We start from the raw sequence: 15,529 nt of genomic DNA, 5'->3' as shown, positions 1-15,529 counted from the left end.
GTATAAACGTATTCTTTCATCTTGTAAAAGTACATCATAAAACGTGGTTGCAGTGCCAATTATCATATTGCAAATTATGTAGAACAAGAATTTCCAGATTCTAATTTAAAAATTAAATTATCGTTAATATCTTCTAGTCAATTTTATAAGGATTAACAATTCGTTACCTGTTTTACAGACAAAATGAATCTTATGCATTTTCCTCACGCAGATGGAAATTCGTCGTGACATTGTGTATTTTATTGAAGATGGCCAGATTGTGGCCGAAACGTCTAAAAATTTTTTATTAATGTAATGATTTATTAAATATCACAAACACAATATCTTGTGCTGTGGTTTTTTTAGCTCTTCTTTTTGTAAGTTTTGATTTATAAACCACGTTTGTTACAATTATAAATAAATTAAAATTTTATTAACAAATCACATGTAATAGTTGACACAATTTTTTTAAATTTGTGTCATTCGTATCTAAAATCTTTTTTCTACTCATAATGCATTTATTAAGAATGTTATAATAATATATGAGAAGAGAAAAAAAGGAATTGAATTTTCAGAAAAAAATTTTAATTTTTTTAATAAAAAAAATTATTATGAAACATGAACTTGTGAATTTCCGTGTGCAGTTTACAATCATATATTCAAATTTACCGTCTAAAGTAAACCGTATGTTGGACATCGCCACGATTTATTACGTTGACACGTGTCTCTGTTGCATATTTTGTTCCTTTGTGGTTCCCCTCTCTTAACGGCGATTAAAATATATATTCAGGATTAGAACCGTCTAATTTCTTAAGTTTTTATATATATATATATATGTTTTTCACGTAATAGATGCATATATTTTTATGTAAGAGAACGCATGTTAATTATGAATTATTTTTTATAGAAAAAGATATATATTTTACAAACTAATTGATTTTATAAACTAATGAATTGTCTATAATTTACTTTTTCACGTATATTTATACATAATGTTGTACATATGTACATGTTTATAGTGTTTTATTCTGCTTACATGACCTTTAGAAGCCTTCTGATAAAATTCGCAAATAACGTTAATAAAAACGTTACTCATATATATATATATATATGTATATACATAATGTTTAATATAAACTTTATGAAATATTTTTTATAAAAATGAGTGCAACTTACCATTACTGCTCTATTGGCAACAGACTGAAAAGACATAAAAAACGGACGTCTAACAACCGACAGTTGAGTAATGGATTATATTCCTTCCTGATCGTAGGTATTAAAAAATGGTAAATGCTCTTAATGACGGCATTAATAATTGTATTCACCAAACCGCCAGTATTGACCTGAAGACACCCATACGTGGCACGCCCGTAGAATACCCTTGTAACGATCTGGTTCGCATTCATCTGGGCGGAGAGATCGTTTGTGAATGAGCGAACATTCAATGGCCGCACTTTTGATCTCGGCATTATTAATTATCCGCAAGTAGCTGCGAACATTCGGATCTTTTCCTGCCCATCTAAATTTCGTAAATCATCTAAATCTTCGATTTGACGGGTTCATTGGCCATCGACTGATTTTTGGTATATCCAATATTTATCTATTATTACTTCAAGAAGCTTAAAGAAGCTTCTATGTAAAATATGAATACTTTAATATATAATATATGAATCTTTGAAAGAATTTTTTTCTTCAGTCTCATTATTATTAAAATAATTTGCACGCAACGCAGCGTGTATCCGACTAGCGGATGTAGGCGTCCCAAAGATTCCAGTTTGTTCCCCGATCATCGATTCGCGCTAGATCACCGACTTGAGATCGCTCAAGGCAGTCAGAAATCGTTTGGTAGGTGACCCTTATCGCCTTATTAGAGGATGCGCTCCCTGTACTTAATACTTTACAATGGCTTATCTCTCGTACATGCGCGCCTTTATCTTGATCCGGTATCGATACGTCTCTTTCATGCCCTTCGGACCGGGCATACTTAACACAGACCGTCATTACTTAACGGAGAGTAATAAAGTTGTATTACCAATTAGCCCATCCCGTACAAGCACGCGCATGAACAGCTCGCGCCGATAGTTGGTAGCTTATCGTAGTTGCAATCGTTGCGCTGCCTCGTTTCGATCTCGCGAGGAGGATAAAATCGATGATCTGAAGGATAATCATTGTTATCTTACGAACAGAGTACTTGTTTCGAACGCAAGTACATACCGTCGTCACGATCGACAGATGAATGCAAATCGCGAACTTAGTCACCGTGAATATTATAATAAATGGCAACTGGAGCCAATTTCCTCGTTGCGCAATGATGCGCAATAATTGTACAGTGGCTAAGGATGGCCCAGCGCAAAAATCCACTGATCGCGCCGCTCAGTCGCAGTCCGAAAAAAAGAATGCGGAAGTGCAGGGCACGGGACGAAGGGACGGGCTTGACTTGTAGTTTGGCAGAGCGATTTTTATTCACAACGGGTGGTGGTAACTGAGCAACCGCGGGGGGGCGACGAAGGGAGCGAGATGGAAAGACAAACAAATGGATAAGTGTGAGTGTGTCCAGGATCGTAATTAATGGGTAGTTTGGCGGTCGGCTGGACAGCTGTCCTCTTTTTTCTACGGCGACGGACGGAACCGTATAGCCGACGGAACGTCGCAGCAACCGAAAAGTAGAGAACGAGAAAGAGAAACGCGGAAACCTCCTCACAGTCCAACTTAGACACGGCTCCAGACATGGCGGAAGGAACAAGATGGATTACCTGACACTACCGGACAAGATCAATTGAATTTCTATTTGGACGTAACCGAGCCCTCCACTAGGTACCCACTTTCCCCCTTTTCTTCTCCTACGAATATCCTCTCCGCATGAGCGTTAACGTCTAATTCTTCTTCTAGACTTTACAATTTCCCTAGGTATTTTTTTTACAAATTAAAATTAAATGATTAGAGCTGATGTCAAATATGAAATTGCTCATCAAATTTTGTTTAAGAAATATTTATTTTACACGCAAACGAATCAACGCAAGCAATTTATTTCCTTAACAATCACTAATTGTGGGCTGCTACATACACACACACACACACACACACACACATATATATATATATATATATATATATATATGTATGTATGTGTGTGTGTGTGTGTATAAAATATTATTATCGCATATGTATCGCATAAGAACATAACGATCACTCCTTCGATCTTTATAAATTTGCAACAATTTATTGATAATAAATAATATTGTATCTGTAATATACGGTTCCTTTTAGAAATGTATTTATTAACATTAACGATATATTTAAAGTAAATTATAAACAATAAACTTTTTTGCTGGAAATATGATAATGGACTTGATAATTTTCACGGTGGACCTCTTAATTTTTTATACGCGCAATAACAACATAGAGTCACGCATCCTTCTCTTGCTGTCTCTGAGTAATAATAAATGACTTCGGCAGGAACTGTCTAATTACCTTCATGGACACTGCACAGATGCACGATGCAAATACTGATAATCATGTAACTTTTTTGTCACTGGTTTTACTACGTCGGTTGAATTAAATGTTGAGTTAATTAATAAAATAAAATTGAAAAAAATTTAAAATAATTAAAAATAAAATACCTGGGGATTTGTTGTATATCTTAACTTTTAGTACATACGATTATCATTCGTGTCCTGCACATTTCTATTCTTTGAAATACTAGAGACATGGCTAATTTTATAAATATTAACGCAAATTTCGTTATCATTATAACGCAGCTCTTTTACCATATAGAAAGAAAATGTTTGATTGAATTAATTGGATTTCTGATGGAAAATGAACGATCCAGAATTCTAGTTAAGTCTACTAGATTTCTGGTTAAATCTACTGAATGTTGGTTATTTTAATTAGAATTTTAATAGATTTAACAAAAATCTTATAGATTTAACTAGAATTCTGGATCGTTTATTTTCCATCATTTTAGTTAATTCAACCAAACATTTCTTTCTATGCATCGTAAAAAAGCTGTTCAGCGATGTTATAACGATAACGAAATTTTTAAGAGTTACGAAATAGCTGATTTTTACTTTTTTCTTTTTTTTAATACAATTTTATAAATATTTTATAAATATTTTATAAATTTTTTTTTTACAATTTTATAAATATTTTCTAAAAATGTTAAATATATGTAAAAATTACTCGATAATTTTTGTACACTTGTAAATGATAAAAATTTATCCAAGACATGACCTACTTGTCGTGTAATAAATTATCGGATAATCATCGTAGTTGTTTTTTTTTAGGTTTTTAAGGATAATATTTCTTTTGTTAAAATTTTTGTTTTTTTTTTCACTGAACATTTGTTCATGTTTTACATTTGCAATGATATTTTATAATAGCTGAGGCAACTCTTACTTATATCTTCTTCGCTTTTTACTAAATAATTATTAGGTGTTGGAATTAATTCGTAGCGTTTTTAATGAAAGAATGTTATTTATTTCACATGAGCATTAAAAAATACATTAATGAAAGTACTTCCCATCACTTGTAAAACGCTACGAATTAATTCCAACACCTAATATATATAAATAAAATGACATGTTCCATTAAATTAAAAATTGAATACAAATCCAATGGACTCATCTGACTAAATAAATTAATATATACATATTTATATGTACATATATACATATTTGCACCACTAATATGGAACATAATAAACTCAAATAAAAATGATAGTAAATTGGTGTAAGATAATGACAATACAATACATATATATATATATATCGATCTGTACATACGTGCAGCCTTAACACAGTATAATGATATGACAACGTATGTCTGAATTTGTAATCGTGTCACTTTTCTATATGCGTCATTCGTCTTAGCGAATGTCATATCATTGGCGTTGTATATCGCATAGAACAAATATAAGCTTTTTTTGCAGTTAATAACCGATTATAATTATCGCGCATTCGTCGGCCAATGTAGTTTACTCTTACAAGACTATATTTTTCTCAACAATATATGACTACTACAAATAATCGGGTAATTATATCTAATGACCGCGACGAAGAAGTGTAATGATAATGAGCTACGGATAACGTCGATGGACACAAGCGGCTGGTGTCAATCGGCTGTAATCTCGATCATAAATATCAAACAGCGCGTATATACACATATAGATATAGCGTATAACCGAATGCGTGAATTGGGGTGTTAATGAGCCAACTCGGTGATGATAACTCGCTAAATGCCGGTACCGTACATGCAAACCGCTTATTTCAACCCTCAAGAACTTGCATCTGCATTTCGTACGAATGCATTCGCGGTGTCTGTATGGTAATGCCATGACTTCGGCCAACAAACCGGCAATGCATCGTTAGCCCGACTGGCTGGCAGATAAATGACGTGGTCGCCTCACATCTGACGTGAATGAAGCCACGATGGCTTACCCGCGTATACCTACATGCGTATTTACGCGCGCGTGTGCAAGTCCGTAGTCGATGTGCCCGTACAACCTACGCCATTCCACCCGGTGATCGCAATAACTATCTAATGGTACATTGAACGCCATCGTCTAGCCATCGTGCAACCTCGACTTTCCGCGTGCGAGCTTTACTCAGATCAATTAAATATTTTGTCGATCCCGCAGAATTTTAGCCCGGAGTGACTGTCCGCGCAGATTTATCGGCCTTCGTTAACGTTTGATGCCCAGTAAGCGATCTGTGTAATGATTATTGCGAGTGCGAGCATAGGTAAGTAGGTTTAATGAAATGTTTCGTCAACCTTGAAGTACTAAGTCACGGCGATCTAGATCCAGTTGATCCTACGAGCATGTCAAAATGATTTTATTTAACGAGAATAGATTTCGTGGGAAAATATCGATCAGTGATTACTATTATTCTTTAACGATCATATCCGGTCGCCGAAGCGTATGATTTATGTAATGGTTTTTCCAACACGCTTACATCATAACTTCCCTTAGGCATTTAGGTTATTTTTACATTCATTTACGCTGCAGTTTTCTAATACAAAACTTTCAACTTTGTACGATCCGGAATATTGTAAATAGTACAAAATAAAAATTTTAATGTATATTATTTTTTGCATATAATTATTCTGACATGGTCTTTTCGCGCATTAATTATTTTTTATAGAAAGAGATTATATTTTATTATTAAATTCAGATTAATTAAAAATTTTATAATACTATTTGCTTAATAATCGATACATTTATGTAGGTTTGTTATCAATGAGATAACAGACCTTTTGTAAATTTACGACATTATTATTAATAATAAAATGAAGTGTCATAATTAGATTATTATCGGTATCTTAATCGTGTGAAATTATTTTTCGGCTCAGATGGCAGTTTCTTGAATGCTTGAAGTATTTAATGTGCGTGCAAAATTTGGGAGTGGCAGTTACACACGATACGCAGCTACAAGAGAGGGTAGAAATTGTCTTCCCTAGCAGCAGAAGAATCCACTGGTTTCCGGTACACGCAAAAGTCTCATTAACTTTCGCCACCCGATATACATCCCGTTTTAAAATGGATCTACTGTTCATCGACCAGAAACAGTGAGAATAGTAACCGACCAAAGAATACATTTGTACACAATAAAGGCTAATGTGATTGCAACAATAAAAAGATGATATAAGTTTAATGTTTTGTAAGTATTAATAGATTAATAATTGATATTACAGATAAGCATTTTGAATTCAAGATCAGTTGTACCATTTATAATTGATTGGATACTGAATCTCTCTCCGGTTTTAGTTTTTTTATTTTCCGACGTATAATTTAATTTATTCTCGATATAAATTATCGATTATTAAAATTATGCTAATGTGCATGTAATAGGTTAACGTCACATATATATCAATGATCAAACGTGTGTTGCTTTAATTTACAACATTATGACGGAACATCCTACGCACGCCGCGATGAGAAACGTCGACGATTCCACGGCGGATGAGCAGCTAGCGAAGCATCGTGACGTCGGTGGACTATCATCGTATCAATGCGGCGGAGATTGACAGTCCTGGTCGTGATAAATGATATTTCCAACGTCCTACTCCCCCTGTACCCGCTCTCCTTCCTCCCTCGTACCACTGCGGATCCATCCCCGCTGAGTTCGGCTCGGCACGAGGGTGCCCCGACCGAGCAGACTGAGTAGTGAGGAGGGAAGATATTCGCGGTGAGAAGTAAGTAAACACGTTACGCAAACAAACGTTGAATCGATAATCCTTCTCTCCTTAAAAGTACACTTCATACGTGAAATTTTTAAAATATTTTAATATATCTGAAAATATTTCTTTATTGAAACGTATCGATTCTTGATTAAACAACTCCTTGGAATTCTTCGATATAAAAACGGCTCTTCGAACACCAAGCACACGCGACAGTGTGAAATTTGAAAAATTAAACGCTCCAAATTTGTCAATGCTTACTTTATGGGACATGATGACTTCCCGTTCTTTATGATGAATGATGAGTCACAAATACTTTCGAGTCGTAAACTCGAGCGATGATACCTGAGACCCTTATGGCTCTTCTGCATTTAAATGTGAGACTATAAAATTATTTTCAACGTTACAGGAAATAACGTTAGCTTAGTTTTTTGCGATGTCTGTATTAAAAGAGAAATTGATCGCTTTATAAAGTGCACTTCATGAAAAGCCTCGAGTCAAATATAGACAATATATCTATGCAATTACATATTTCAACATCTAAAGTGTGTGATTGATTTTCAATTTCCCACGAGCTGAAGTAACTATATAAGCACACATTTTGTGAAGATGCAAAATTTATTAAGTTCCTACATATAATACGGCAGAATTATTTTCTTTGTCGGAATACTTTATACATCTTTGACAAAATAATTTAACAAGGTATCAGATATAATGGAAAACCGTGTGTGAAAAGCATAGGAAACACAACAAAGCCAGGTTTCTTCTTAGATTTTTCGGTGTCCTTTGCCGACAAAGATTGGGCAATTGTTCGAAAATTTCATTCGAAAAGACACGTTCTATCCCAGCGTGTCTCAGCATGATCTAGCGACGTTTTGATAGTTATTGTTCGAAATAAATTTATTATAGGAGACATGTGTGTATAAAAAATGCAAATTTATTATTTTTACGTTCAAGGAAAAAGATTTGCAATTAGAAATATTATAGATTTAACACTAATCGAATTATTTTAACAATAACAAATAAACAAAATGCTAATGGACTCTCTATAATAAAAATTATAAAGTGTAGAAATACAGGCTATGTGGGAGCCAACTGCAGAACTTATTGCATAAAACATATTTTTCAATTGTACATAAAGAAATCTGATGTTCACTTCAACTGTTCAACTTACGTTACAACTATACATTTAACATGTTTCGAATACATGGTTGAGGTCTCTTCAGAAACCAATAGAGAGATAAGAAGATTAAGTAACGAGATTTCATTTTCTCAAAAAAAAACTTTAGTGCTAAATTATTCACAGAGCAATGAGAGCTGCTCACATGACAGTTGAAAGACTGTGTGGAGAAATTTGGGTATACAGTCATGAACAAAGTGTAATCGATGAAAATATAAAACTGTCATTTAAGTATGAAAATTGGTTCAGTCAATGTAATATTAAAAGAACTGTATAAGTAATTATTGCGTCCTTATTGTAACCGACAAACGCTGTCTCAAATTATTATATTAAAGTTTTTAAGACAAGTATATATTTAATTTTAATAAAATATTTAAGATATCAAAATAAATTATTATTTTATATTGATATATAAAACCATAGATGACATAATTGGTCGCAGAATGGCACACCGCAAATGAAATACAAATTAATCATACAATAATAGATACCGTCTGGCTTGATTTCGATATCCCCAATTTTCCCAAATGGCTACAAACGTCTTTCTCTCTCTTTCTCCCTCTCCTTTTCTCTTTCTTTCTTCCCCTCCCTTTCGTTTTTGCGAAAATTCCTTATTTCAATGGTTGCTCACATGGCGGAGAATCGGCTAGGGATTGAGCACATATGTCACCCTATGAGATGTTACACCGTTCGAACAACGCCAAACCTACGCAATCTGCTACATTAACTAATACATTAATAATGTAAATATGTTTCTCAAATATTTTATATTTTATACAGTTGTACTGGACTTAATTTTTATACGCAATATTTTTAAATGCAGCATAATATTTAGAGAATAAAGTGGGTTATACAAAATTATACAGTTTTGTATTTAGATTGTTATAAGTTTTACTATGATTGCGATGTCTCTATTTTACTTATTTAATACTTTCATACTTGTACATTGATGATTGATTATTGAAAGCATGTCAAGCATGTAAAAGTAGCAAGATGATTTGTTGAATGTTGTCATTTTTTATTTAGTTGACTTTCTTTAGTTACGGTCTTCTTTTTGAAATAGAAACTTTCAATTTATTGCCGCCCATGGTCGTAAAAATGGTTCAGTTTTGTTCTCGATTTCATCTTTACCTGCCTAACAGAGAATAACCTTATAAAGGACTACATATTGTTTCTAATACAATAGTCACAATAGTCAGTTCATAGTAGCTTGCATAAAAACGTCTAGTGAAAGTTAAGACAAGCGTGACAAACTTTTCGATGGAACTGAGGTAACATACAAAATCTGAAAATTTTACGTTATTATAAAAGAAACTTGTAAAGCATAAAAATTATTTTATTTTGCAACATTCCAAGATGCATATTATTTAGATCCTTTTATTTCTTAATAATTATAATAAGCTTAATAATTATAATAAGCATGTCATCATAAAAAAAAAACATTGTCACACATATATAATAAGATAAACTTACATAGTTGAATACGTCGATATTAAACTCACATTGAGAGCAATCAAATTGCTATCAACGTGTGATAATTATGCTATTTTAATTTTTAGAAAACGTTTTTACAACGTATACTATATTATATGTCGACGATATAACGCAAGCTAGCGAAAATAAAGTCAGTAGCCAAAATCATTAACGAAATGCTCCCAACTCGGAAACCCTCGACCCTTCCTACAAGTATCACCCGTCAATGATTATTATTTATTGCTATCATGCCAGTCGACTAACATAGAATGCATTTCACGTCCACACGCGTGAGAGTGCGGAAGCATTCTTCTAGCGTCGTTTAATTCACCGTGTACGCCTAAATTTGACTGTATACATGTGACGCGTACGTATGTGTGCGTGCATGCAGCGCGTGGATCGGCCGTTTAGAATCCCCGCCCGTAGGATTGGTCACTATTTCGAACCCAACTATCAATCACTTTTTTCGGCCGTGTTTTACTATTTATAGTTTGTCCGCAAGGCCGTCTATTATCTTCCGTTAAGGATAATTGTTTTCTTTTAATTATAGCCCTCTTTATCGTTGACGCCTTGTCCATTGTGTTTAATCAATACATCTCACTTAAACGTCTTAATGTTTCCGTTATTTTATATAATCGACGTATCATAAACATTCGACGTGTAAATATAACATTCGCTGTGTAAATATGCTTACAAATATTAACGTTAAGGAGAAAGATTATTCCGTGATTTCGTTTGACTAATACATAATATAAACAGATATTCGTGCTTCTACACTCGTGGCAATTGTTTCTAATCCTGACGACTATTTACGAATTAATAACTAAAGTGAACAAATTTCGTAGAATCGGAGAAAATTAAAAGAAAAAAAAAGAATGAGAGAAAAATATTATACAAAAACTAAAGAAAATATATATAAACTCTGTTAGTTTCATTTTCTTACGTCTGTTTTTATTTATTCTGATGAAAAAGTTAGATAAAAATTGTTTAATAACAAAAACAAACAAATTCTAAAAATCTATTTTCCGAACAATTTTGCGACTTGGAAGAAAACAAAAAAGAGGTACTATTATTATTAATAATTAATCAGTTTTGAGAAAAGAAATTTACTTCTGAGATTTTTAAGTTAAAAATGAAGATTTTAAATTATTAATGTTTCCGATATATATTTTTTTGCATTTCATAATATTTTTTGTCATTTTTGTACTTAATTTATAATATAATAATAATAACAATATATAATACGTTTAAACAATATAATGAAAATTACCGTGAGATTGTTAACGTATTACTTTTATAAATAGTTTTATATTAAATGTAAACTATTTCCCTTCTCTCAGTTGACGCTCGATTCTATGGCAAAGATGTACGTAGCACGTATTGTGTGAGGTTGAGGTCGGGTTGGAAAGAGAAGAGAGGGAACAGCATAGGTTTTGGTGTCAGTAGTGTGAATAGTGGGAGGAGACTGCAGCATCGAACAGCAGATCAAAAATCGAATGTATATATTGGGGGTGGCCTTAGCAGTGAATGAAAGAGCAGCTGACAAAGAGACAGAGCCCCCCTGCGATACCTCGGTTCAGCAAGAGGCGCCTATGGTGACTTTTGCCAAGGGTAGTGTCCCCCTCTCTCCATTCTTTCAAAGACCTCTGGTCACACATTGAAAGCTCAGGGTTTTCGATAGAACCGTAAAGTCTTCCCCTCCTCTTTCCTCCCTTCCCGTTATACCAATAACACCCCTAGAACAACCGAAAATCGAGTCTGTGTAGGATCACAGCAGTGACTCTTAACTAGTCTTACCGTATGCTTCGATTTCATGAAACGGCTAAATGTGAATTTATATGTATATACGTTTTGTGAATTTTAAGTCGTGAAGTCTTACATTCGGATTTAAGTGCAAAAATTAGACATTTTAAATAAATTTATGGCCAGTTGTTTGGCGTGCAATAATTGTAATACAGTTGTACATAACCATTTCAAATAAGAATATGTGATATAATCAAGAAACGTGTGGTAGTGTCTCGCGTAAAGTATATGTGTTCGCGATACAGACAGCGACACCGACAGACAACAGTGTCAATCATTTAAACATGAATTTGTGATAATATGAATACTTGATAATATCAATATGAATTCAAATAATGGTTCGTACTATTGCCCGACAAATATACCATTACATCAGACGTATTATCAGCAAGCATTAACGCAAGAGAACAGACCTGAAGGACACGTGTCATCATCTACCAGTTTATTAAGGGATACACTAGTACATGGCAAAAAAACAGTGACACAAAATTATGCATATTCATACACAAACGTAAATGGTATGACTTCGTCATATCAAATCACGCCAAACAATCAAATGATTTCGCATAATTCATATCAAACCTGTTCTGTAGAACATCCATCATCATCTAAAATATCGGTGATGGAGTGTGAGGAATTTTTGAACAACTTACAATTAGGAGGACAAGATCAACAACAAAAATACAATAAATATGATCAAAATTATCAAGGACACAATTATGTGCAATCACATAATTATACTTTATGTACTCCTGGACCATCCACTACTTCAGTGCAATGTGAAGACAAATCAAAGCAGCAAGTCATTTTTAATGTACAACAAGAATTGCAAATTGACAGCTATAACAGGAATAATAATAATAATAATACAAGAGAAAGAAACAAGAATATTAGAATGTCCAAGTATAACAGAGTACAAAGAGAGCCTTATTCTAACAACGTTGTAAATTATCCATGGATGTTTAAAAGGACAAATGGTTAGTTATTTTACTAATATATATTATAGATATTATAACATTTATATCATATATGTATATGAACATTACAATAGTAATCAGAGAACTGTTTAAATTTGAATGACCTCTATTCACATTTTTATCTTTTCTAAAGAGTCATGAATATTTTACAAATTACAATAGGTTTTTCTTATTTATTACATTTTTAACAAATAATTAAATCTCACTCGCAACTTTTGAAATATCCAATCATCTTTATTTAAAATTAATAAAATCGGGGCATATATAGGATGATTGGGACCAAAGCAGTAAAGATTGTCGATTGCTTTTATACAGAGCTGCATGTCAGTCCAATAAATAATTAAAAATATATGATAATATTTTTAAAAATTAGTTGAATAAATGAAATCCAATATCTCTCCATTAATTTTTAACTACATACTAAATTTATCCTTAATATATATTATTTATTAATACGAAAATTATTGATTACAGTCCAAGACAATGGAATTGAGCAGAAGCGCACGAGGCAAACCTATACGCGCACTCAAATCTTGGAACTGGAGACAGAGTTTCGTTTACATAAATATCTTGCAAAAAAACAACGTACAATGTTAGCTCAAAATATTTCTTTGACTGAGCGTCAAGTTAAAATTTGGTTTCAAAATCGACGAATGAAAGAAAAAAAATCGCCGAATACATTAAACATAATCGAAACATCACCATCGAAATTAACAGTATCAGAATCCAATACGCAGATGATAATTCACGAAACTCAAGTATTAAATCCAGCGCAACAGACACAATTACAACCTCCACAACAATTTTATGAAGAACATCAAAATTATTTTCCTAATCAAAATATATCAACAACTCATTATTTAAATAATACGCATTATTGAAATAATTCTGAAGGTAATAACTAATAATAGTCACTTTGTACAGTGATTCTGTAAATAACTTCAATTATTTTTAAATAATAGGAAAATATCAATTACTCTGGATAGAAAAATTTAGTAAAATTAATTAAATTAATAAAAAAAGTTAATAACATTGGACAATAAATAGAAATGAGTAAAAATTAATAAATTCTTACTAATTTATATGTTTATTCTTTAATAGTAATTTTCATTTTAATATTGAAACATTAATAATGATTTTTTTGTCATAAATGAGTATAGATAAAAATATTTTTTGAATGACGTAATTATTTTGCACTAAATTACAATAAACTTTGATATCAAAATTCATTGCAATTATTTGCATTTATTGTACATATATATTTCAAGAAGTATTTGCGATGAGAAGAAAATCAATATAATAATTTTTTGTAGATATACTTAGACCTACATTGGCGTTTTAAAATTAATCGAGATAGTTTTAAGAAACGAACTTATGCCAAACTGAGGACAAAGTTGGTCCTTCACGCTGGTTCGTAAAGAGAGAATGCCGCCACGGTCGAGATCGGGGCAGCTGACCTTGCAACCACTATGATTTATGGCCGAGCTAAACAACGAGCATCCTATAGCTCAGGTACACGAAAGCTTGGCCCTTCACATCGCATTTTCTCCTGAGTATTCTTTTCCTAACTTTGCATTTCGTCAGTAGATTTTGCTCACGAGTATTGCATACGTCATCCAAAAATATTTTGACGTTCAGAACAAAATTCATATACAATTTGATTAATGATAGTATCCGCATTTAGATCGCTACTAACCAGAATATCGATTACATTTTCCAAACATTTCTTTTTTTTTACTTGTCGATTGCTACAATAAATTTTATATAAGAATACATATAAATTAAAATAAATTTATAATAATTAATTATAATCCGTTTGTAACATCTTATGTTAAATGAGATCTTTCTTTATGTATATGATTGTGAAATTTAATAATAAGTGAAAACCAAGAAATGTTTAACGCAATAAGCAGAGAAAATCATATTTATTGATAAATATTGTAAAATTTTTACACGAAAATATTATTAGGCACCAACATATTTGCTTTAACCAAATATAGCCTTGATCTTTACTTATTGTGTTGCATATATTTCTATCATGTTCAAATTAATCATATAATTTTAAACAAAATGACATAGTATATGGATTTTATCTAAAATGTAATTAATATTACATTTTATATATACATATACGTAAATGTATATGTGTGTGTGTATACTATATATATATATATATATATATATATATATATATATATGTATATACTATTTTTATAAATATTTTAAGCATTATAGAGTAATGTTTAAAGTATTTCTTTTATATACAGAGTATTCAGCGTAACAATCCGCACGATTTTTCAGACACTTCCGACAGTTAAAAAAAAGATTGAAGGGTGAGTAATCATTTGTTTTATATAGGCTACATGCGATAAAAGAATTAAACATTTTTTTTTCATAAGAAAATTAAAGTCATCTTAAGTTTTTTAATATCATATAATTTTTTTCATAATATTGTAGAAGTCTTCAAGATAAATTCAAATCACTGTTGAAATATTACTTTTTTTTATTAACATTTTATTGATTTTATTACATATTTTATTAAATAAGTACATGTCTATGTATGTATGTATATATGTATGTTCTGTGTTCTAGTCAAAGATTGTAGTATTGCTGTTACAAATAATGTTACAATTTTGATATTAAGTATTAATTAAATCAATAAAAGTGACATTTCGGTAATGATTTGAATTTGTCTTGAAGATCTCTACAATATTATGGAAAAAATATTGTATGCTATTTAAAAAATTTAAGATGACTGATTGTTTATAAAAAATTTTTTTTTAATTCTTCTATCACATATTGTAACCTGTATAGAACAGATTAATATTCATCTTTTTAACTTTTTTTTTTAACTGTCGGAAGTTATCTGATAAATCATGCGGACCGTTACGGTGAACACTCTTTGTGTGCGTGTGCGTGCGTACGTGCGTGTGCGTGCGTA

The 15,529-nt window shown here is 31.9% G+C and overlaps 1 protein-coding gene across 2 annotated transcripts; it reads left to right on the top strand.

Moving 5' to 3' along the window:
* Nucleotides 1-4,096: 4,096 nt before the first annotated feature.
* On the top strand, nucleotides 4,097-14,935 carry LOC147910531 (uncharacterized). 2 transcript variants are annotated; one of them, XM_087402972.1, is made up of 4 exons: nucleotides 4,097-10,871; nucleotides 11,149-12,588; nucleotides 13,063-13,482; nucleotides 13,902-14,935. In XM_087402972.1, exons 2-3 carry the CDS (start codon nucleotides 11,934-11,936, stop codon nucleotides 13,467-13,469), a joined length of 1,062 nt encoding a protein of 353 aa, XP_087259098.1. In that variant the 5' UTR covers nucleotides 4,097-10,871; nucleotides 11,149-11,933; the 3' UTR covers nucleotides 13,470-13,482; nucleotides 13,902-14,935. The 2 variants fall into 2 exon arrangements, with proteins under 2 accessions (XP_087259098.1, XP_087259097.1); XM_087402971.1 differs by lacking the exon at nucleotides 4,097-10,871 and having other exon boundaries at nucleotides 10,967-12,588.
* Nucleotides 14,936-15,529: the final 594 nt, after the last annotated feature.

This window comes from Acromyrmex echinatior, chromosome 2 (genome assembly GCF_024713525.1).
Source record: "Acromyrmex echinatior isolate Ae372 chromosome 2, ASM2471352v2, whole genome shotgun sequence".
Taxonomy (NCBI): Eukaryota; Metazoa; Arthropoda; class Insecta; order Hymenoptera; family Formicidae; genus Acromyrmex; species Acromyrmex echinatior.
Note: the sequence above shows the minus strand (reverse complement) of the source record. Positions and strands in the feature narration are given on the sequence as shown.